A 25,293-nucleotide genomic window follows, 5' to 3' on the forward strand; every position below is an offset into this window, starting at 1 on the left:
AGCAGAAGTGAATAGAGAAGAAAAGCCTAAAAATAAAGAGGTGGCAAAATAAGAGACATGACGCAGCAGAGCGATGGTGCTGACGAAAACACAAATTGAGAAAGCAATGGAGTGAAAGACATGAATTCATAAAATCATTCGTCAGAATAAGTGAACGAGAGAGAGAGAATAGCAGAGGTGCAGCGTGTTGGCGAGGTGTGGACAGGCCCGGCATTGCTTGTCGACAAGACCGCCGACAAGTTCTTCCCTCGACGCAGAGCAGGGATCGCCTTACCCTCGGCTGGCTTCACAGCTCTGCAGAAACACTTTTTTATAAGGATGCGGTGATGTTTTATGTTGAACCCAGCAGGTCGGGTAAAAACATCAGGACTGGCAAAAACGACACTGTGGAACCTATAATAAAATGTAACAGTTACTAAATAGCAGTAAATGATTCATCATGGCCACACTGTTAAAATGTAGCATCAGAGACTTCTTATACTTAAGACATAGAAAAATGTGTGTCGTTACCTGCAGGAGTAACTGACTCGGGAAAAGGAGAGAGAGAAATGCAAACACGCTAACGTCACAGCTCAGTGTTGCGCTACAGTGTTTCCTCTGTTGTGATAACAGTTACACATTTAATTTATTATAAATCAAAAGGAGGGAAACGTGTGCTCACTGTTCTGCTGCACTTTAATCATTTCATGTCTTTAAAAGATGTTTTCAAAGACAAACTTTCAGTCCACACAATCTCTTTGCTGAACACACTGAGCACACACTTGGTTTCTTTTCCTCCATTTACAATCAAACACTGAAATCCTGTAAAGACACAGACTGTCTGTCACACTGATTTTCCGTCTCCATGAAGGATCAGGCTGAACAGTAAACTTCAGGTCTGGGAAACAAAGCCGACGTGGGGAAAACTGAGAGCTGGTGAAAATGTGTTAACTTCAGTGCTGTTCTCTTCAAGTCGCAGGCCTTTGTTGTGGCTCTCACACTGAAGTAAACTTCTCATCTGTGTTTGAGGTGTTGGTGGTTTTCGGAGCCGCTGTAATATTTGCAGTTATCTGACAAATATTATGTCTTGCTGTGTTATTTGTAACAGCACATGATCAAATAATCTGGACCATAGTCTTCTGATGACAATTCTAGTTTACCTATCACTCAAACAATGTTCTGAAGATGATTGCTATTCCCTCCAAAAATCCAAGATATTCGATCCAAGATGATATTTCTTTCCATCGAGTCTTTGGTTCAAGTAAGTGTAAACGGTCTGAACTATTCTAGCATCTTTGAACTTTTTCTTATTTCATTTTTATCTTTAAATTATTTAACTTTTTTAAAATTCATTTTTAAAATCTTTTCTTCAAAACATTTTACAGTCTATTTAATTCCTTCATTAAACACACAAACTAATGGCTGCCATGGAAGCTGAACATCTGGATTTAGGAGCTCAGGAGGACCCAGGAGTTCATACAGTCCAGACACTTTAACACGTGTGCTTTGTGGCCAGCTGACCGAAACACCTGCTCCACAGCAGGTAGCTGTAAGGAACAAATATTTATGGAAAATGCATCAATAAGAGAAATGCCAAAGCATCAGTGCATGGTAATGACTCTTTGTAAACTAAATAATAAACAATGGTAAGTGTCTTAGATATATTTGTACCCCCCAAATGTCACTTTATCGTGACTCCAAGTTGTGTTGTGTAATCAAATGTACCTTCATCACAGGCAGGTTTCCACCTTCTCACTGAGGTGGAAACACTGGCACGGTTGGTGCTGTGAGCAAACCAGCAACAAGTCTGTCAGTTTCCCCAAATTTGAGTCTTGATGATGTCATTGGTAAGTTCTGGGAAACCCAGTCGACTGTTTGGCAGGCAGCAAAGGTGTCATGGATCAGCAGAGCCTAGTTTCACAACACTGTGTCAGTCATAAAGAAGAACGAGCGGAGGGGAAGTCCAGAAGGTTTGGACTCGTGCAGGGTTGGACTGGGACAAAAAATCGGCCCGGGCATTTTGACTAGAGACCGGCCCACCAGGTATTATAGGAAAAACCATAAAGCCTTTGAATGAAAACAAACGCTGTTGTCACAGTGATGTACACTGTCTTGTTGGTATATATGTATCAGTCTAATAAACTTAAACCTGCATCCTCCCTATTCTGGTATTCTAAACAGTACCTGAAAGTAGACTGCTTGGTCGAGTTAACCTCCTGAACTTTCTACAACACATGGTGAAAACCTGAAATTAAGACAGAGAAGACTAGAGGTGAGACATGATCATTACTGATTACTGATGACAGATTTAGATATATTTTCATAAACCATTCATTTGCCACATCAATAAACAGCATGGCAGGGCAAAATATTTTTTCTAACATGGCAACCTTTAAAAAGTGAAAGGAGGCAGAAAGACAGGTGAGAAAGAATAAAACTTAATTGACTTTTTGATGGCATTTTACACACAGTACTGGTACAGAATCTAGAAAATGTGGGAAAATACTGGCATCATAAACAGTACTTAGCTACTTCTGAAGAAAATATGATGAGACCCTAAAAAAAAGTACTATGTACAATAATGGATTTCTATACATTTTACATCAGATGAAAACGTTTGTTGTAAGATTCAGATAATTATTTGTTAAAAGCGAGACATTTTAAATGAGAATAAGAAAGAAAAGTATTTCTTTGTGCCCCCCTTTCCCTGTTAATGCCCTACCTGGCCCCCTGGCAAAGCTTTGCTAGACCCGCCCCTGCACAGTTACCAGCTGTCAGCTACGTAGAAAAGGATGCTGGTGTTATTTGTCTCTCAGAAACAGTTCATAACTTCCCTTCAACTCATTCATGTCACCTAAAAGGTAAACCTGTTTCTCCATCACCTGTTCAGCTCTGATGATTCAGTAAGGACATCTCCTGGTTTCATCTTCATGTTTCCCTCTCACCAGATAACCAAACCGACATCATGACCAGCAGCAATCGTTTAGATTCTGTTCGGCACTGACCCATGTGCCCTTGGTAAACAGCTTTTTGCCCTGGCTTGTAGACAAGGGCTTATGTGTTTGCATAAAGGTGTGTATGAATTTTTGCATCCCGGAATTCAGCCCTTAAACCACAATGGCTGCTCTGCATGACAAGTAAATCTCTCTCATAATAATCCCGAGTCAAAGTTTACTTTACCCGGGTTGATCGAGAGATTCCCCTTTGTTTTGATTGGTCTATACATGCAAACCAAACATGGATCAATGTTTCCCTGTAATGCTGTAAACCAGCACCAGGTACCTTAAATCTCCTGGTGCTATCCTACAAAGCTCATAAAGCTGTGCTGTGGGCATCTTCTCTCCCAGTTTTCTGCCTCTCTCCTTTCAAACTCGATTCTCTTTATTACCAGAAGGACTGGAGGAAGAAATATGAGCAGAAAGGCGAAAGTATGAAGCCAAGAAAAGAGAATGAAGTGAAAAATTTTGGGGAGAAGGCAGAAAGAAATTTGGTAAAATGAAAGAAATGGTGAGAGTGGGAAAGATATGTAGGAGGTAAGAGATGGTCAGTGAGAGAGGAGATGAAATTGCTCTTTAATCAGTGAGGGGCTATATGGAGGCGGGCCGAGGTGCCTACTGTAATCCGATACACGCGCCCGCGCACGGCGTGCACGCGCACCAAGGCAGGGGACTGAGTGAGCGGTCCTGCTCGCTGCCACAAACCCGGCGGAGAGCGGAGGGGAAGGGGCGCGTGCTACCGGGAGAGAGAGAGAGGGAACAGGGCAGAGCGTCTGAGTGAAGACAAGCACAGTTGTGGGAAGACAGCGGAGAGGCACCACGTTTCTTTCTGCCTACCAGCTTTACGCACGCAGATCGAGCTGCTCGGAGATCCTGCGTTGTCTTTTGCGCATGAACGGACCATTACCGGGAAACTAGATGGGAACACATTTAATTTCCTTACCAAGAAAATGCGCCTTTGCATAAAACATTTGGAAATATTTTGAATCCAAGGAGGAAAGACGCGAGTTACTTTTCCCCGTTTCCGTCGCAGTTAGCGCTCTCTGATGATCTTTTTGGTTTCTAGTTAATTTGAAATGCACAATTTTCTTTATTTACTCTGCTGATCTGTTTCCCTGCGCTGCCGACTGTGCGCACAGCAATGGATTTTAAACTGTGTTTAGAGTTCAAATTGCGTTTCTAGACAAGTTGCTCTGGTTGAGGAGAAGTGGCGGCACGCACTCACACTGCCCGCATGAACTGTTTATTTTCTCCGGCGTGATATTCTTAGATAGTCGGGTAAACGCTGTCCCGGCTTTTGGATTTTGGACACAACCGTGTTGCACGTTAGAAAAACAGATAACTGTGGAAACGGACAGGAAAGTGCGACCTGGGCTGGAGCCGTGTGTCAGATAAAGCAAATAAAACCACACAGGAAGAGAAGACGTGTTTTATTCTGAGGGGGAAGGATGGATTTATTCGTTTGGCTCTGTGGATGTATTTTGGCTCTTCTGTTACCGTCAGCGGTAAAAGCCGGGGAAGGAGGTAAGTTTGATGCTATTGCTGTCCGCCTAAATTCAAGCGTCACACAAGGTGTTAAAACAGAAAATAAGAGCAGTTACACATCACAAAACGAATAAAAGTTTTCTTTCAGAACAGAGAAAGTAAATTCAGGGAAAGCATCATTGCGCATTTGGTGACTACGGTATCGAGCCAAATCTACGCTCCGTTCCAAGTAATGCGCTGAAACGGCGCACTGCTGAGGGACGTTGATTACTTTCATCACATTTAGGATACAGATCCGTGCTGCTGGATGGCCTGTGAGCCAGCTCTGTCGGTCCGGTGCAGGTACAAACGTTAGGAAGTACGAACGTGCAGCAGAAATGATTTTGTCACGGTGATTTTACAGATGAAGTATCTTTGTCACCAGCCGTGTTTTTTTTTTTTTTAAATTTATTTAACCCAGGGCTGATTTCGGTTTAATCAGCTTTGATTTTATCGTCTTGAAAAACATCAGTAACGATGTTCAATAATAACAAGATGACAAATCGAAATCTTCTGTAAATTCCCGTCGGGAGTAATTTTGTTGTCAGCAGTTCTTCTTCCAGCACGTTTCCATCTCATGCGCTCTCCTAAAATTCCTCGAAACTGTTTTTACTAAAAGGAAAAAAGCTGAATGCATTTCTTTACGGTGACAGCCTGTCATCCCGCGAGCGCGGAGAGGTGGCGGCCGGTGTGACGGGACTGCTGACTCCGTGTACCGGAGGTCAGGTCCGGCCTGGCGCTCCACGGAGGCTCGCGTTCCCTCCAACTTCCTGAGCCCGTGTGAGCGACGGGATTTGCGGCTGTGTAACCCGACCACGAGTTCACCTTCGAGGGCATAAGCGGGAATCTGATGTGAGAAGCGGAACACGCATTTGCTTTTTACGCTCTGTTAAATGTGGAGAGGCAGAATCTATCGCCGTGTGCGTTTTCGTCTCCAGACAATCTTTACGCACGAGGAGGATAGCGACAGAAATCTTTTTCCATATGTGAACTTGATGCACAGACGACGTTTTAAGTCTCTTTGGTTACAACAAACCTACTTGTCACCACATAAAAGACTCGTTACCTAAAGTCTCTGTTGCATTGTCACAGGCAGGGGTGTGTGGGGAGACTCAGGACTCCGAGTGGTCTGACTCAGTTTACATAAATTTAGGAGCTTACGTTAGCTACTGCGGCCTCTACCAGGAGACTGATGACTTTTGTTTTCACTGCACACACTGATTGTTACGACTGGTTTCCCATTGCTATCTATGTAAAGACCTGAATACTTGGAGAGCTACTTCTAGTCTCTCCTCGAGTTTCACTTTGTGCTTTGTGGTGAATGCATATGTGTAAATCTAGAGAGAAAGAGAGGGAGAGAGAACCGAAAGGGGGTAGCTGCAGGGAGCTTGGTGGCATTCGAGGTTTTACTGCCTTATTCTGGAGGGCTTTTGCAGATCTCATGACTTGGATTGAGTGGCCCTGATTGCCAAATGTTGTTTTGGAGAACCACTTTGTACAGAAGGCACAGGGAGGGCATTCTTTACATACGATTCACTTCTGATGTGAGAAACTGTGTGTGGTGGAACATCCTGCTATCTGTGGATATTTCTACATTAGGTTAAATCTGAACTAGTAATTTAAGGCCTGTGTGAGGTGATGTGAATGTTCAGATTTTCACAAATAATTAATAACTGCTGACTTTGTACAAAGCATGCAACGGTTCTGAAGCTTTCCTGTCCAGAAGAAATAACAGCAGGTCATTTGATCAGCAGTTGTTTGTCTTAAAACGAGTCATATTTATATTCAACACCAAAGCAGGAAGTATGCGCTGCAGTCCAGCACAGGAAACATTCAGATGGAAACTCTGTGGCATTCAAGGAAGATGAATGAGGTGTTTAACTTCAATGCCACTGACTGGAGTTTGTTCTTTTTCCAGCTAAATGGGGCTGACAGTGGGGTTAAATACGAAAACATGTGGATATTCTGTTCTTTTTTGACCTCTTACTTTATGTTTGCTGACAGCAGGTGAAGCCTGATTTTCCTGGGGACCCCCTCAAGCTCCCCTCGAGGTTTCCCTGCAGGTACACTGAGCATCTCTGGAACAAACACACACATTCTGAGCAGTAGGCTATGCAGAATGGAGCTTTCTCAGCAGTTAACTTTTATAGATGCCTCTACTTTGTTCTCTCTGGAGAGATGAGCAAGGAAGGCATAGTGAGACTAAGAAGTGTATATATAGAGAGACACGGGAGGGATGGAAGTACAGAGGGAGGAAGTAACAGAGACAGCAGAGACAGAAACAGGCAGAGGGAAGCAGCAAAAAGCAGTGAACGAAACGGAAGAATGATTTTTAGCCTCGCTGTTTGATCCTGTTTCTTCATTCCGTTTGATCACAGCTGTGCCTGGAAGGGAGATAAACGGACATAATTGGCCACTCAAGACCAGCTGTCTGCCTCCATAGTGTCTCTGCTGAAATATGGTGGATGATGAAACAGGATCACCATGATACTAAGTGTAAGAAGTGTGCTAGCGGTGGTGGTGAATTGCTCACAGGTACGCATTAAGGTTTGGTTTATGTGATTGTTTTTGATGGCTCCAACCGGCCTGGTGTGATTTTAAAAGTGTGAGCAGTGGGGAAGAATTTCAGGAGATGAAGTTAACAATTCCATTTACATGCAGGGGAATAAATAAGAGCGTCTGGCAGACTTAAAGGCTTTCCGTCTAGCAGGTGCTTCACCATCCACATGAAGATGTTTTAGTTTGGTCACCGAACATGAAACAGCTTTTCCTGTACGTGCACCGTGTGCTGTGGGTGTGAGTGGGTCTGTGTTTCCCGGTGGGGTCAGCTCGTAGTAATTAAATGTTACATCAGTTTGGGTCATAATGCTTTGTAAGCGTCAGTTGGCCATCAATAAAACAAATCATCCATGTCATTCACATAATGGGGTTATACCCCATTTTAGCTCAGAACCTAATGAACTGACTCGCTGCCACAAACAGTCATTCCACATAATTACTTCACTTTAGAAAAAAATCCAGGTTTTAACCTGAAACACTGCAGATATTAGAGTACGCAAATATGAATTCAACTGTATTTTCTCCTTTTTGTTTATGGATAATTGCGCAGGCCTTTATAGAGCTGTGTAGAAACTCAAACAGCAAACAGCATGCTTATCATTAAGAGCAATGAATGATTCTTAAATCAGCTTCTTTATGAATTTGTGTGCATTCTCCACAATCGTCTGAAATATTCTATTTGTTTTGAGTTATTCCTTTATGTCATATTTGTTTTGATTCTGAGGGAAGGAAAACAGGAGATTATGTGTAACGTGCGAGCTTTTGCCAACATCAATTGGAAACCTTTCTCCCCATAAAGTACACACAAAAAAGGAGCAATAAAAAAAATGAAAGAGATGCATTGAGCAAGAAATCAGGAGAGTTTGGACGTGCACAAGAGAGAAAATGAAAGGGAGAAAGTGTTACGGGCATTAGTGAAATAAGAGGAAAGCAGCAGCGTGTGAAGCAGTAGTTGAGTGGAGCCACCTGCAGTAAACTAACCCAGATTTATTCTTCTCCTCTGAAACGCACAAGAGAGTTTCTGGGCAAGGTACTGCACATTTTATTAATAAATATGTACTCCTATTATGATACACTGAAGGTGAAGGATTTAATTTTCTTCATGTGATCTTGATAAGTATAAAATGACATTATAATAAAGGGATGTTTGACACTGTATATGAAATGTTGCTCACCCGTTTTTGCAGATATCAGGGAACAGATCAGACTAAACGTTGCGTTGGCCTGTGATGGTCAGGTTTATTAAAACATTTGATCAGATAGCTGAGTTTGCCGAGCTGCTGCAGGTGACACCTTAGAGCCTTTCCACTGATTTCATTTCAATCATCTTGCAGGCAGCAGGTGTTTTCCACCAGGCCTCAGGATTAAGCGTTACACATATTCATCAGTGACTCAGATCGCCACGGCGGCTTTTTTCCTTTTGTTTTTTTCCTTTTTTTTAAACAAACAAACAAACAAAAAACAAAAAACGCATTACATGCTACTGAGCCGTGCAACTAGAAGAAAAACAAAAATCACATGCATCAAGCACGATGACATTAGTCTCTCAGTCATTAGAATAATGATAGCCTAAAAACAGAGTAGTTTTTCCATCGACATCAACAACCGAGCCGCAATGAGCGAATAAACATTAACCCAATTAACCTTTGGCACAGTCGCCCCTTCTCTTTCTCTCCTCTCATCTGTAAAAGGGAAAGGACAATTAGTGGGTCCAGCAGGATGTTCTAATTACAGTTATCATGCCATTAGTAAACTGTTAGTATTCTAGTGTCTTCATTGGCCACTGGTAATGACTGGAGTAATTAGAGAGGATGCTGGGAGCGAGTGGGTGTTCTTGTGTTTGCAGCCTTGTGAAGAACATTTGTCCTCAGAGGGAAAGGGAGATCATGGAAATCTTTCAAATGAGGATATTTGCTGTTCCCACTACTTTTAAAATCCTCGCACACAAAGAAAAACCTGTGTGTGTGTGTGTGTGTGTGTGTGTGTGTGTGTGTGTGTGTGTGTGCGTGTGTGTGTGCGTGCGTGTGTGTGTGTGTGTGCGTGTGTGAGTAAGCCAGGCCTTCTGTGTCTGCAGCAGTCCCTCCGGAGCGCTGTGCAACGAGGCCACAGGTTGTTTTCCTTTTTCTCTCCTCGTCACACCGAATCATCCTGTTGTTTTCTACTTTTCATGGCACTCCAGCTCTTCTTTAATAGTGCGCTCTGTCTCTTTCTCCACACCTCCCTCTGTCAGTGTTTTCCCTCACCCCGATTAAGAAACCTCCCTCACCTTCTTTTAGCCCACTTCGCCACGGTGGAAAATCTCTTTACTGTTTCAGCCGCTCACTTTCTGTCTGGTCCCTGGAACTCTGTCAGTCTGTGTTTTCTTGTACTTTGGAAATCCATTCACACGACTCGCTAGAGACGCTCATTCATACGTTGCTTAAAAGGAGCCCTTTTCAATGACTTAAAGGAATGCGTCACATTTACAGCCCACCGATCAGCAAAAACATTCCTTACATAATCAATTTTTTAATATACAAGATATAAGATGATTGATAGCAGCCTTCACTACAATCATAATGTCAAAGTTAGCAATTTTATTCAACTACACAGCAGGGCTTAGATGCAGCTACGGAGATTAAAGAAGATATTGACTAAAAAATGTCTAAATATATAAAAAGTCTGTGTTAAATGTGGAATATGTCAGATTACTGGCTTGGAAACACTAAATTTCTGATAAAAATGTAAAGAATGACCAGTTATGTGACATGCATACGCTGTATTGCAGCGATAGCTCAAATCATTGTAGCTTCCAGACTTCAGTCCAGCACACAAACACGAAACGTGGTGCAGGCCAAAGACCAGTTTTGTATTTTCTAATCAGTCTTTATTTTGACCTTTTGTTTTTAATTCAGTGTCGTTTTTATTAGTGCTGTCAGCATTAATCTCATTAAAATGACGTTAACGCCGCAACCGCATTAACGCGGCAAATCTCCGTTAGCGAGTGAACGCAGATCGCCCCGTGTGTGGGGCTGGACGGCGCTAACGCGTTGACGAGCTAACCGCGCTAACGTGTTGATGCCATGCAGCCCCACGCACGGGGCGATCCACGATAACTCGCTAATGGAGATTTGCCGCGTTAATGGGTTGTGGCGTTAACGTCATTTTAACCAGACTTACGCTGACAGCACTCGTTTTTATTGGTTTCAATGTTAGTTTGGGTGTTTTTTAGTTGTTACTGTATGGAAGGTAGATGTCAGAGGTGAGATTTAGGGAAATGAGTGCACGTATTACAATAAAAACACAACTTTTTGAAAGCAGTGACTCCAGAGTCTCACTAATCACAGCCATCATCGCCTCATCAGGCAAACTAACTATATTTTCTCTGCCTTTGAGTTTAATTTTTGTTTATTATTTCATTTTATTTACTAACAACAACAATGACAGAGACTGTATTTGTCTTTTTGCACAGTCATCGACAGACGGTCAGTAAACACATCGATGGATTTGCATTTGCAGCCATTAGAGAGCCAGGGTTTATTTTTCACCTTGTACCACCTCACCTGCACTTAGAACGTCTCCCACAGCCATCCATCAGCATCAGCTGACACTCCCAGCTCCAAACTCAGATCTTTAGCTTCTTCAGCTATAGTTGGCACGCTCACACGGTGCCCCGACGTTCGTTTGCTTAGAGAACTTAAGGAAAGTCAGGCCAAACCAAAGCAGCACCAATAAAAAACAACAAGTCGTTCCAGGGCGAGGAATTCTACTGACTGCACCTTTAACGGTCTGCTTTCCTCACGCTGCTCTGCCTCTGAGAGTTTTTCCAATTAGCCGCTGCTGCTCTGGTATTGATCTAAAGTCTTTCTCTGTGTCTTATTTTGTCTATTGTTAGATTCTGTGTCTACTGTCTAAAGCCCCGTAGATCAGGGTGTGCCTTTGCTCCTGAGCAGAGAAGCTTGATCTGATGTCGGTGCTTTTTCTGTATCACACGCTCAGCTTTTTTTATGAGTCACTTTCTCCCTTCTCCTCATTCTCTGATCGCTCTTTCCTTTCTTTCAGATCCTTTGTAGTCTTCCACTCATCCCTCCCTCTGTTTTACACAGATATAAACACACGCTCACTCTGTGGTTTTCCACTGAGTCGTAATGCAGGGCACCTGGAGAAAACAGCCCCACCTGTTTGTGTGTCTGTGTGAGTACAGTATGTGTGTGTAGGTTATAATTTTTTTTGTCCGGTGAGCTTTTTCTGAGCTGCTGACTTTCTCCTTTCAGCTGATGAGAGACAGATGTTCTTGCATTACTCTCCCTTCCTCACTTTCATCCAGCTCTGCCTTTTTCTCCTTTGCTCTCGTTTCTCTTTCTCCGTCCATTCCTGAGGTTTCCCAGGTTTCGGGGCCTAAAAGCACCTGGGTTTGATCCAAACAACACATTTCACTTTGTTATTTTCAGTGTCTATCATACTCCCAAAGTCACACGAAAGGTTTTTAATTGTGTTTGTATTTCTAATGTTTAAGGCATCAGTGTCTACAGCCTTTGTAGGTGTTTCACAGTCTTTGTAAATAGTGAATGAAATGCATAGAAATGATTGGAAAACCAGGGAATTTCCCCTCAGGCTTTGATTCAGATGGCCAGAACATACTGATAAATTTAAGGACCCGACTCTTTAAAGGTCACCGTAATGAGATCGCAAGTCTCTCGCTGCTGTTGGTGGATAACAGGTTGATAGTTTCTTAACAAGCTTTTCTGGTTAGCTGACACATTCAATTCAATTTTATTTATATAGCGCCAAATCACAACAAGGCGCTTTATATTGTACAGTAGATCGCACAATAGTAAATACAGAGAAAAACCCAACAATCATATGACCCCCTATGAGCAAGCACTTTGGCGACAGTGGGAAGGAAAAACTCCCTTTTAACAGGAAGAAACCTCCAGCAGAACCAGGCTCAGGGAGGGGCGGGGCCATCTGCTGCGACCAGTTGGGGTGAGAGAAGGAAAACAGGATAAAGACATGCTGTGTAGTGAGTGCTTTCATAAACAAACACTCACTAAACCACTAATGCTTTCATTATGGGGTCGGACCAGCGTGAAGAAATGTGGACTCTGACAGATTGGCAAAGTTCTCACAGACAACAAATCGATTGCTGCGAGCTGAAAAGTGTCTGCTTAGAGTCAAATCAGACTCCCTCAGAGGGAAAACGAATCTGTAAGAGAGCTTAAAAACAAGGTCAGAAAATTTGCATTTGGGGCCAACAAACAAGGATCTGGTTCAACTGTGCGAGCCAGCTTCATGTAGAAGAGTGTGCACGAGTTTGGGTCTGTGGGAAGTGTCATAGATTTCTCTGTGGGTAGATCTGAGTGTATGTGTGTGCTGAGGTGTGAATGTGGGGAAAAGTTGCTGAATAGGTGTTATCAAGGATGCAATACTAAACGTGGCAGAGAGCCATAAATAATGCAATGACTTGTCTTATATCTGTGCTCGACTGCTTAGCACCATTTACTGCTGCTTATCGTGTGTGTGTGTGTGTGTGTGTGTGTGTGTGTGTGTGTGTGTGTGTGTGTGTGTGTGTGTGTGTGTCTGTTTTCAGTGTCTAAGCCAGAAGTGGGGATGTTCAGTGGTTGCATTTGTTGTGAATGTGTGGTGCAAATACAGGCTCTCCCTGAAGATCACACATGCTGATGGGGTTGAGAGAAAAGCTTTACTGTGTGAAAACGAGGGTCAAGAGGAGGAAAGTGTTTGAATAAGGCAAGGACACACTGCGCCACAGAATACGGCGATGTTTTGACATGGCGCCTTGTGAAAGTACCCGCTCAGCGCTGTAGTGTCGGCCAGAGCCTAGTTTGTTGCTACACTGTAGGATTAGACCAAATGATAAAAAACAAAGTCAGACAGGACTTAAAACCGATTCAGGTTTCCGCGGTACTACAGTCACTGTAGCCTCTTTTCCACTAGCTAGCTTTTTCCCTAGTTTTCCATTAGGTGGTAGCACTCCTTCACAGGAATCAAACTCGGCAACGACGCACACGGCCACACCCAAACTTTGAGTCCCACAGAAAGCTGCAGGCCGAGCAGCAGGCGCACCATCGCCTCAGTCTCCTCCAATCTTGTGTTGTGTTTGTGTCGCATACAAATGACATCACTGGACTTTCAATAAGTGCCCCTCAACTGTAATGGAAACCAACAATTACAGTTGAATCAAATCTAGTGGAAAAGAGACTTAAACCTATGAAGAGAACCTGTGCTGTTATAAACTCTATTCTCTACTTTAGTGTAATAAAAGAAAAATGAGCAAAGCAAGCATTGCGGGACAAGCACAGAAAGAACGCTGGTAATATGGACCAAATTAAGCTGCTGCTTTCCAGCGTTTACTTGTAATCGCCAGTTACAAAGTAATTATTCACCAAGCCTTCAAAGAGGCAGCTCCCTAAAACAGCAGAATAAAACCAAAATAATCCCCGTCTCCTGTCGCCGGCAGCTGCTGCATTCATCCAGTTTGCCCAGCCCCACTTCACCGGGATGGACCGTCACCTTTGCAGCTGCTCGCAGCAGGCTGCTCTGTGACAGTTAACGGATGATTCTGTCTTTAACCTGTTTGGTAATTCTTGACGTGAAGTCAGGCATTTCCCCCACTCAGCATCTTCTCTGTTCTGACACACATTGCACTTTTTCACAGTGTGCACATCTGGGTGGGGAATACAAATTAGGATTATAACAGGTTTGCTTTTGGAGGCTGTATTTATGCACCTCCCTGTTTTACAGACATAAACCCGGAGCGGTGTCCCTGCCTCTGCACGCTGGCCTGTCGCTGCAGGGCCTGATGTTTCACCGGCTGTATATTTACATGTTTCGTGTGCAATATGAAATTCATCATGAATGGCACTTCATTCTAGAGGATCTGATGTCATCCGTGCCCTCATCGCCTCAATTTGTGTCACTCTCTGCTCTGTTTGGATGCAGTGTTTGTTGAATGACTTTGTGTATGTGTGCACGTCCGGAGATTAATAGACCCTTAAAGTAAAGCAGACACTATACTTCATGCACACACGGCGCCTGCCTAAATATCACACCAGCCTTATTCATCAGACACTTGGAGGTGCTGTCTTTATCGGCCGTATGCCAGAGGTGAAACAGGGAGAGGAGAGGTAGTGAGACTCAGCCAGAATACATATATATATTCAGCATTTAGCTTTAGCAGCTGACAGCTGATACCAGAGCTAGCCTGATACCAGAGCTATGATACCTTTGTGCACATCCTATTGGAAAACCTCATATAGCGAATATTATGCTACAAGTGCTGCTACCTCTGCAAGCCACTTTGCAACCCACCTCCACTCCAGTTTCTCCTTTTCATGCCATTTTTGACTCAGTCAGTGTCTTATGTCTTAGATGCCAGCTCTCCTCTGCTCTGTACCAAGAGTTTAGGTGCTCCCGCCCCCACCCTAAGCTTTCCACATGTGGAAAACAGAAAACTATGCTGCCAAATACACATTTCAAATAGGAATAACCTTCTTTTAATCAAAATGGTCCTAAAGGATGCCATTAAAATCATGGAGAGCAGCTCCTGAGGTAAATGCTGAAGTGTATAGTTGCACAGGTATTTGTCCAGCCAACTTTAACCACAATGATTCATGTGTAGCTGAGTCAACGTCTATGGAAAGAACAATTTGGTCAGCTATTAAAAATGAAAAACAAAAAAAACACTGGATGTGCCAGAGTCGATTGTCTTATCTTTTCGATAACATCCAAGCAGGAGTTCATTTATCAGTCAGATTTGAATCCACAGTCATTGATTTTACACCCCTTGCATCACCTCTCCAAGAGTTTTCATTAGATACGTTTAGCAAAGCAGCGTGTGCTAAAATCGGTGTTTGGCTGATGTCGTTGTGAGATTCCAGAGTGGTTAAACACTAATCCAGGTGGTGCTGAGATGAAATCCATCTGGCTGGGGTACATCGCCCATGTAACCCTACTCCTGTACCACTGTATGTCAGGAGGACATAAACAGGACTCGCTGGTTCACAGCGTGAGAGACCAAAGAGAGGCAGGCAGAAACGCTGAGATACGGAGCGGTTATCACTAATTGTTTGCAGACAGAGTGAGGTAGACACCAGATACAGATGCCAAAGTGTCACTCACGGTGTGCGCTGAGCGCTGAAATCTGACCGGCTCTTTAATCCTCCCTTACTGACTCTTAAACGTCTGATACGCAGTCAGCCATGTGAGCGTGGCGACGAAGCGATATTTTCGACGTGCGCTTTTGTTTGACCTTTTCTTTTAATTAGTTTTGAAGATGGTGCCCGATAAAGTGTTTATGCGTGCGTGTATTAATGTTTGCATATGTTGACTCCACTCAGAGTAAGTTTACAGTAGCCACACTATTAATAGCTATGGCTTTAAAACATGTTGCATTCTGCCGAGCAGTTTGACTTGGCTGTGTCACCCCTCTCAGCACAGTGGCGATAAATAAAACGTCACAGCACAGCAGGCGAGATAGTAGCACAGACAGCTCACCTAACCTCCTCATGCTGCTCTTCCTCTGTTTTTTTTTCTTCTGAAGCGAGTTTCTTGATGCATATTTAGTCACAGCTGAAAGAGCAATAAGCTACTGACTATCAGGAGCTTGATTGTGAGTTTGTTTTTCCTTCTTTTCGAAAACAGGAAATTATTTTTAGGGTCTGCTCACCGGCCAAATATTTCCCATCAAGCAGCCGGCGCTCACAGATGCTGTTTTCACTAGAATAACCTGGCCTATTGTAGCCATCTTTTCTTCCTCCAAAATATTTGCAGAAAATCCATCTGCTTTGTTGGAGATGCTCTGATTGATCACATTTTTTGGGCTGAAATTCTTCCCTGGATACTGTACGTCTTTTGAAATAATAGTCTCTTTTTTTAAACAAAAATCACTTACTATTAAATTTCTGCCAGTGCCGAAGAATGAATTACTCATGTTATATACTTTAACCCTAACCTGCATCACTTGGGTGGATGTTATTTTGGAGCAGACGTGGTGCTCGACTGTTCTCTGTCTGTCGCTGGCTCAGACTGCGCCATTATATCGGACTCAACAAAGCTCGCATTCAGCACATACTCGCCACGACGGCTTAACTTGTGTTTTGCAGATCTTAAACAATGAAGAAGCTCGGCATATTTAGCCTGCGCAGTCCATCAAACAGGAGAACCAGCGTTGTGCACAATAAGTGCCAAAGATTTCATACAGTGGAGTTGTGTGTGTTGTGCCGCTGGGTGTCACAGATATGTATGAGTTACCCATCTATGTCAGGGTACATCTGCGGCAGTGAACGAGGAGTATTGTTTATGATATGACACAGACGTATGAGTGCTGACAAGTGGATCCGCTCTGTGACAGTAACTGCTGCATCTGGAAGTGTGCATGTGTGTGTGTGTGTGTGCATGTGTGTGTGTGTGTGCGTGCATGGGAGTCCTTCCAGGCCAGAATGAAGCCTTTGTGCTTCACGATGCTGTGTTGACCTTTATCACCGCACACACAGAGACACACTCATATCCTGTCTCTGCACACACTGCTCGTATCTGCATTTTATCTGTTTTGCTTCATTTGTTGTGAGAATTCATGCACGATGAACAAATATGCTCTGAAATAACTGGAAGTTCACACGTCCTCCTGGTCAGTATCGATAAGCAGACAGAACTGTAGCCCCGCCTACTGCTGGGAAGGTTATTACAGTTAAAAATGAAAATGGAAGTTTATCTCCCTTCATTGTTTTATTATTTGTCTTCCAGTTGTAATTTATTTTTTCACCTTTAGTCTTCTGGGTCACGTAGCCTCTGCCCTCTTGTTCCTGAATTTCCCTGAAAATGTGAATCAGTGACCTTAATCTAACCTGTGAACTCGTTTACTGACCTGTGTTAATGTTTCAAGCACGCAGGATGATTTTGATGATGGTTCCTTACTGATGGACCAAAGCCTATAAGTAACCATATTATCCACTTGAGTTTTCCAGACTTGTGTATAACATGATTTCTCCTTATCGCTCTCTGTTCCCATCCAGCATCTGAACCATGCGGCGGCTATTTGGATGCAAGCGATGCGGGCTACATCACCACCCCCGGCTACCCTCTGGAGTATCCACCTCACCAGAACTGCCGCTGGGTCATCACGGCCCCTGAGCCTTCGCAGCGCATCGTCCTGAACTTTAACCCGCACTTTGAAATAGAGAAACTGGACTGCAGGTAAGCGAAAAATGCACGAAGGACTTGATATAGCTTGCCAAAAGAAGGAGTAAAAACTAGCAGATTAAGAGATTTAAAGCTGCTCGCTAAGTCGCAGCTAAGGAAAGACGAGAAGTTTTGCAGACGGCTTTTTCTGTGAGCCAGCCTTTCTCTGTGTGAGAGTTGCAGAGTGTTTTCGGTGAACTTCAGCCCACTCTCCTCCTGTTTCTCTGGCTTTAGCTATCCCATAATAATCACTCTGGGACCTCCCTTGGTCCCCTGTCTCTAATTATCAGGGTCTAATTACAACACATTTACTGTTCCAGCATGGTTTTCACACTTTGGAAGAATTAACACAGATTAGAGGATTTGGTGTCCGTCATTGTTTTTTGGCTGTTTGGCTTCGGTTGCACACCGAGGCTCACAGAACGGGGACATTTTGACAGTCTGAAATAAAAATACAGCAAGCAGTGATAAAGGCAGGCTGAAGAACAGGCTTCCACCGGGGTTTGAGTCTACTGTTACCTCCACTATGACTGCAAACAGTTGAGTACAGAGGGAATGATATGCCAAAGTCATACAGAAAGTTCTCACTTCAAGTTATGAATGTATTAACTGTCCAAAGCTTTGACTCGTCTTAAAAGAAACTACTTACTGTCACATCATGAGTGAATGCATCCTGCAAACAGCAGAGGAGACCCTTTGGGGCATTACCGCCGCTGTGAGCGCGCACACACGAGCACGCACGCGCACGCTTTTCAGCCTACGCCTCCGTTCCTGTGCTTTCCCATCCAGTTATTAACATTTCAGCCGTATCAATTATAGATAGGTGAATTTCCCCACTCAGATGTACCAAAATCATTCAGACATTCCTTTGTTGGAATTGAAGCATCAATATTTCAACCGGCTGCCTGTTTGTTGAGAGGCTGAAAGGTTGAAAAGCCCGCTGTGCTTTGCTCAGTTTTGCTTTTCTTTCGCGCTGTGCTGTGGAAATGAAAAGCATACTTCTCTCTCTTGTCTCCCTGCCCCCAACATTTTTTTCCACTTTTACTGCATTCACTTTGATACATTAGATGCTCTTTCTCTCTCAGTTTTGTCTCTCTGACATATCTATCCTCCCTTCTTTGCTACATCTGCACTTCTTTCCCTTTCCTCTCTGAATTTCTTGCATCCATTTAAACTCCGGTCGTTTCCCAGGAGGAGGAAATCTACAAGAAACGCCAGCAGCTGATTTATTTATTGTGGCGCATGCATACTGTATGTGTACATATGTGTTTGTACACTGCCTTTAAATAACTCCAGTTTATTCCCAGTGATGACAAGCACCTTTTTTGCAAAGTCACCGTGCAGATTATGCCATTAAGAGGGAGATATTCACACTGTTGGTGGCAACATCTCAAGCTTACAAGTGCCCTACAACTCAGAGCTATTTAAGTCTACAGGCACCGAGTGCGTGCATGTGTGTCTGTGTGTGTTTGTGTAACGGTAGGCTGAAATTTAGCTGTTAGGTTCAGAGGGCAAAGAGGCCGAGGAGAAGAGGCTGCCGGTGTGCGTCTGTGTTTGTGGGGGGACACACAAACACCAGCACAGCCCCCTGATGTATCTTTCATGTTTGGTCATAAGGACGTTATAAATGTGTTTCTTTTCTTGGGCATGCAGATTTTCAGCTCTGAGCAAGTGAAAACCGCCATTAATCTTTAGTTTGTGGGGACAAAAACACAGACATTCACATTATTGGGACAAAGGAGTCACAGACAAAGAGTACATTATGAACAAGCATATGCTTCCTCCCGTCTCTTTTTATCATTAAAACAACCCCCTCACCATACAGTAGCATCTGTCTCTCCACCAACACTGAGCTGCGACAACAGCACGGTTATGAATCTGCATGCCCGGCCAGGCAGGACTTGTTTTATTATGTCACTATGATGAAGCAATCTCATCTATTATGGGCCTGATTGCAATTTAAGATGGGAATCTGTAATCTATAATGCATCACATTTTGTCAAGCACTCCGGTGGCTCTGCAGAGAAAATCGATGGAGTGGAAGCCAGAACAAAGAGAGATGTTTTCATTAAGATTCATGTACAGCAGTAATTTAAGTGCAGGGAAACAGCTGAGGGGACTCAGGGAGAGGAGAAGGAACAACAGGAACATCGGGAACTCCGTGAATCAACATGGCTTCCCTTAGTGCATCATGTGACCGTCACCGTGGTGACACGTATGTCCATGCAAGTCTGCTGTATTTGTAATACCTGTGTGTATTTTGAGTCAGTCTGAACTCGATAATCTGACTGAAACTGTAGCTATTTGTGTCTCTTTATGCAGCTTGTTTAGATGATGAAAGATATTTCATATTCAATTATTTAAGAAACTCATTCTCACTCGTTCTCATTCCCAGTTTGTTACCTTTACTCATTTATAACAGTTCGAGACTTTATTGTCAAGTCTATACACAGAGGAGACTAAATACTGTTTCTCTCTTACCTTAACATAAAAAAAGGAACTAAGAAAATTTGAAAAAGATAAACGGATACTCGAGGGAACACATAAGACACTTTTAAATGTTTTTGGTATGTGTAACCAAAATCACAGCTTTTTACCGAACTGTAGTCTCCCAGGTGACAAACCCACGATTTGCTCCGTCACCAGCACTGATGACGGATGCCCTCAGAGGCATTTCAAACGACTGCTGTCTTCATCTGCGTTGCCATCGACCTCTCATACAACAACAGCACTTGCTGCCCTGAGATGAGAATGTTCTGCTTTATTTCACCTGAGAGGCACGCATGCTTGGAGTCGCTGTTATTCACCACACCCAACAGTGCGGTATGAAGCACTCAGGAAATCAAATAGGTTTATAATTGCTCAAAACTGAAATGCCAGCTGTCCCAGAGGGCGAAGGGAAACAATGCTGTTTGGATATGTGTCTCTCCTGGAAGACATTCTGAGCGTTGTGCTTGGTTGGACACAAAAATAGTTTTGTAATGAATGGAAAATATCCAGGAGGAGGGAGTTCAAACCCAGCCTCAGAATATGGCATGAAGATGAGCGTGACCATCAGAAATCACCAGACTAGGTTTCTCCTCCAGCCGAATGTTAGAAAATTTAGAGGGAAGTTTTTTTGAAAGCCTCACAGATTTATGAAAAACTGTCGAGCACCAGGCAAACGATGGTAAAGAAGTCTCAACACAGCAGCAAGTCCAGCTCTCTCACTGGTTTTTGGCTGTAGTTCTTCATCCTGATTGTAACCTAAATATATTCTGTGTGTGTGTGTTCACAGTGTGTAGAGTGTTCTGGGATCATCAGGTAGAGTTTCAAAGAGATGTTTCCTGAAGTTTACCGTATGAGACAACAGCTGGTTCACTGCTTCAGAGCTTCCTGTTAGCTCACTGCACTGCTCTGTCTCTGAAAGCAAGATCTTTATTTTGGAATGAACACACACACACACACACACACACACACTGAAAAGTGCAGCGTCAGGGTCCATTGGGGGCAAACTCAAATCATCCTGACAGCTACCTCCTCTCCTGCTCCCTCCTCTCCTCTTCCCCTGTCTGGCCCTTTTCCCGTTCCCTTCACACTATTCATCTCACCCTTCCTTGCCCCTCCCACCCTCACACTGCTGCCCAGTAGACCCCATCTATCATCTTTTATCTGCTTTTGCAACTTTGTCATTCCCACCTTCATTTACCTGTCCTCTTCTCTCCTTTTGGGTTCATCTCCCAACTCTCCTCTCTCTGTTTCCAGCTAATTTCTCCACTTTTTGTCCCTCCTAAACCAAATCATTATTGAGCATTGCATATCAGAAAACATAGACAGCAAACCACCTGCCAAACATCTCTCTACCCTTCTAATTCCTTTTCAACTTCCTCTCCTTTCCCTCTTTCCAGCTTTAAATGCATCTGCTCTCTCTTATTCATGATTCGTGCCTATACATCACTTAAATTCCTTTTCTGTGTCTGTGTCTAAGTCAGCCTCCTCTTATTCAGCAGGACCACACCCTGTTAAGATGCTATCTGCTAATATTGAAATGACATGCAGCATGAGGCTTCCATAAACCTGCGTAAGGAGCAGAAGCAGATGCTGTGAGTGTATTCTGGCTCTAAAATAAACCCTTATAGCGTGTAAAAGGCAGACAGTCACATCACCGTTTTCACGGCTGCATGGCTTAAACAATAAGCGCGAAGTAAAGCAGTGAGTTAAAAAGTGATTTATATGACAGAGAAGCACCAGCCGACATTAATGCTTTCACTAATGATTTAGACCTTGTCTTTGTACTCTGCCTCAATCAATCATTTCACTTCACGCTAGCTTCTCTTCTCTTCTCTTCTCTTCTCTTCTCTTCTCTTCTCTTCTCTTCTCTTCTCTTCTCTTCTCTTCTCTTCTCTTCTCTCCTCTCCTCTCCTCTCCTTCCTGCACTGCATGCTGGGAGTGTGAGTGAATGGGTGTGTGAAGGTGTGTGGTGAGTGCGTGGAGCTGTTGAGTGAGTTTGGGACGTTTGGACTGTTTTTTTCCAGAAAACTTTGGGCTTATGGGTGGTTAAAAGGTAAGGCACGTTTATTTCATTGTGTTGTGTGAAGTGAAGGACTTTAGTTAATTGGCCGGTTTTACCTTGGGTTATGGCGTCCCTCCCAGTGAGGGTTCGCCTCCCCTGTCTATTAGACATGGGGCCAGGGTGGTGGCACCCAGCAGTACACCGTGGAGCAGGTTCTGCTAGCTGTTGGTGAACAGGTGGGCCATGAGAATATAACTTATGGCTCTCGGATGAACAAGGCTGTGGTTGCTTTTCTCCGTGAGGAGCGCTTGGTTCACCTGTTGGTTGAAAGGGGATCATTCTGGATGATTTGTTTGTGGGTGTTTCGCCGCTGTTTGTGCCGTCTACGCGGGTCACCGTGTCCGGTGTCCCGCCGTTCATCCCGAATGAGCTACTTGAAAAGAACTGACCCGCTTTGGAAAGTTTGCTAGCGGGTTCAGGGTTGTTCGTCTTGGCTGCAAAGACGCCAGACTGCAGCACGTTCAGTCACTAAGAAGGCAGGCCTTCATGTACCTGAACGATCCTTCGCAGACACTGGAAGTGTCGTTTAAAGTACGGTATGAAAACGGCTTATATACTGTTTACGCCAGTGCAGGTAGCATGAAGTGTTTTGAGTGTGGTGATGTTGGCCATAACGCTCGTCCTGCCCTCACAAAGAGCAGGAGGTGCGTGGTGACACAGGTGAGCAAGAGGCTCATGCTAGTGGGGCGAGTGAGCAGGAGCGCGCTGCCGGTGCGGGAGAACGGCCGGCTTGTAGCGATGCGGACGAGCGGCCGTCTCACGAGCAGCGCTGTCATCGGCGAGCCGCTAGCGGCGCAGGGTGACAGAATGGAGGTCGCAGCCAGTGCTCCACAGGCTGCGCTAGAAGAACAGGGGTAGTACAGGCGACTACTGAGGTGGAGGATGGCTGTGATGACATACAGGTCAGGGAAAGTGTGGAGGAAAATCAGGATAGTGGACAGACCAAAGCAGCGGCAAGTGAGGTGGGTGTTGCAAATGTAGTTTCGGGTTCTTTGAGCGCAGAAAATGAGGAAGACGACTTGTTGGAAGATGATTCCCTGTCACAATGCTCTGATATTGTTTCACAAGACGACCATCAGCAGTCGTATTCCTTGGAAGATATAAATCGCTTTTTGGATGAGACATTTGGTATGCAGTCTGTGGATGTCACTGAGTTTTTTCCAGATGTTGATCTTTTTATAAAATCTGTTCTGAAAATCAGAAGAGTTGTTGGTTATGAACAATTGAGCAAACAGAAAAGATTCCGTCTTAAGAAGATCCTGACTAAGTTGAGGAGGGAAAAACGTGGAAAAACTCCTTTAAAAGCATAGTGAGATGTTTAGAGCACTAAGGGTGTCTTTCTGGAAGTGTCTCACTGTCTTTTCTCTTTTCTCCTCCTCTTCTCTCTTTATATGGCGAGCTTGAGAGTAGGTACACTTAACATTAATGGGGGTAGGGATAGGGAAAGGCGTGCAGTCTTAGTGGAGCTTAGCAAGAACAAAAACATTGATGTGTTCTTTTTACAGGAAACACATAGCACTGTAGATAATGAGACAGAATGGGGAATGAGTTGGAGTGGGCAGGCTTTTTTAAGTCATGGTACCAACCTCAGTGCGGGTGTAGCAATTTTATTTTCTAGGCACCTTCACCTGTCACATGTTTCTGTCTGTGAGATAGAGCAGGGAAGGGCTCAGGTAGTAAAAGCAACTATCAAGGGGATATCTTTTGCTTTTCTGAATGTCTACGCCCATAACTCAGTTGCGGGTCGTGTGCGATTATTTCGAAAAATTACTGATGGGTTAGCAAAATTAAATAGTGGTTCAATAATAGTGCTGGGAGGGACTGGAATTGCACAACCCACCCTTCAGTTGACAGAAACACAGGAGAGCCTCACCCACCTTCGGGCTCACTTTTGTCTACAATCATTCTTCAGCATGATTTGACTGATGTGTGAGAAAGCTCCATCCCGCAACCAGACAGTATACATATGTGAAAGTCTCTGAGAGCAATGTGAAGGCAGCTAGGCTTGATAGATTATATATCAACCAGACGTATAATAATAGACTAGTTAAAGCAGAGATTTCACCTGTTGGTTTTTCTGATCATCATTTAGTGACTGCTGATATTTCTTTATTGGTGCATTCTACCATCTGTTCGCACTGGCGCTTTAACGTGCAGCTGATTCATGACAAAGAGTTCTGTCGAGCTTTTTCTGACTTCTGGTGCCACTGGAAACTGAGGAAAACGGACTTTTGCAATTTGGCTCAATGGTGGGAGGTGGGGAAGACACAGATTAAGCTTTTTTGTCAACAATACACATCACATGCAACGGCTACTGTTAAAGATTACTTGGAGGACTTAGAACGAGAGCTCAAGAGGCTAGAGACTGAGATTTTAAGTGGGACAGACGATAGAAATGATGCCTGGGGCAGTAGGAGGAAGGCTTTGGGCAAGTTTCTTCACGAGAGAGCAAAGGGTGCTCTTCTCAGGACTCGGATTTCTACTATTAAGGAAATAGATGCCCCGACAAAGTTCTTTTTTAAGCTGGAGAAAAGGGTTCGAGAGTCACACCAAATGTTGCACCTAAGGCTCCCGATGGGAAGGTGACTTCTGACTCAGTGGCAATGAGGAAGCTTGCCATTGACTTTTATGCCGGCCTTTTTAGTGCTGGCGCGCAGACCCTGAATGTGTGACGAAGATGCTGGTGGGGCTGCCACGGCTGGATGAGGCTGAATCGGCTGTGTTGGAGTCTGCTATTTCCTTTGCGGAGATGTCTTCAGCGGTTCAACAACTTAACGGTGGTCGGTCATCAGGAGTTGATGGTCTTCCTGCGGAATTTTACCAAAAATTCTGGTCGCTGATGGGAGAGGACATTTATGAGGTTTTCACGTACTGTATGACCACTGGGATCTTGCCAACAAGTTGCACAAGGGCAGTTTTGACTTTACTGCCGAAGAAAGGGGACCTGGGCTTGCTCAAAAATTGGAGGCCTGTCTCTTTGCTTTGTACGGACTACAAGATTCTTGCGAAATGTCTTTCTAACAGGTTGAAGACCTGTATTGACATGATTGTTGATGTGGATCAAGCATACTGTGTCCCTGAAAGAACTATTATGGACAACTTGTTTTAATTCGAGACATTATTGATCTGGCCAAGCTCAAGGGCTTGGATGTGGGGTTTTATCTCTGGATCAGGAAAAGGCCTTTGATAGAGTTGATCACCACTATTTGTTTAAAACTTTAGAAGCTTTTGGGTTCGGGAACATTTTCATTTCTTGGATCAAATTGTTGTATTCAAATGCTGCTGTTATGTTAAAGGTGGGGGAGGTTTGAGTCGGCCTGTTCCGGCTCTGAGGGGCATCAGGCAGGGATGCCCTCTTTCTGGTATGTTGTATGCACTGGCCATTGAACCCCTTTTACACCATCTTAGACAGGGACTCTTAGGTTTTACCTTTACCGGAGCAGGAAGTCCAGTAAAATTGTCTGCTTATGCTGATGATGTTACGGTTTTTTAACCAGTCAATGTGAT

The 25,293-nt window shown here is 43.9% G+C and overlaps 1 protein-coding gene across 5 annotated transcripts in view; it reads left to right on the forward strand.

The window, feature by feature from the left end:
• Window positions 1-3,668: 3,668 nt before the first annotated feature.
• The window catches only part of LOC116327826 (neuropilin-2-like), a 95,353-nt gene continuing 73,728 nt past the window's right edge, over window positions 3,669-25,293 (forward strand). For 2 of the 5 annotated variants that reach the window (XM_031749493.2, XM_039600087.1), the window contains exons 1-2: window positions 3,670-4,499; window positions 17,069-17,249. In XM_031749493.2, coding sequence (XP_031605353.1) covers window positions 4,424-4,499; window positions 17,069-17,249 — 257 coding nt within the window. In that variant the 5' untranslated portion in view covers window positions 3,670-4,423. Of the gene's footprint in view, window positions 4,500-6,928; window positions 7,035-17,068; window positions 17,250-21,682; window positions 21,778-25,293 lie in introns of those variants that run through there. The other 3 variants (XM_039600086.1, XM_039600085.1, XM_039600088.1) reach the window with 3 other exon arrangements.

The sequence above is a fragment of the Oreochromis aureus genome, linkage group 16, assembly GCF_013358895.1.
Source record: "Oreochromis aureus strain Israel breed Guangdong linkage group 16, ZZ_aureus, whole genome shotgun sequence".
In the NCBI taxonomy this organism is placed as follows: Eukaryota; Metazoa; Chordata; class Actinopteri; order Cichliformes; family Cichlidae; genus Oreochromis; species Oreochromis aureus.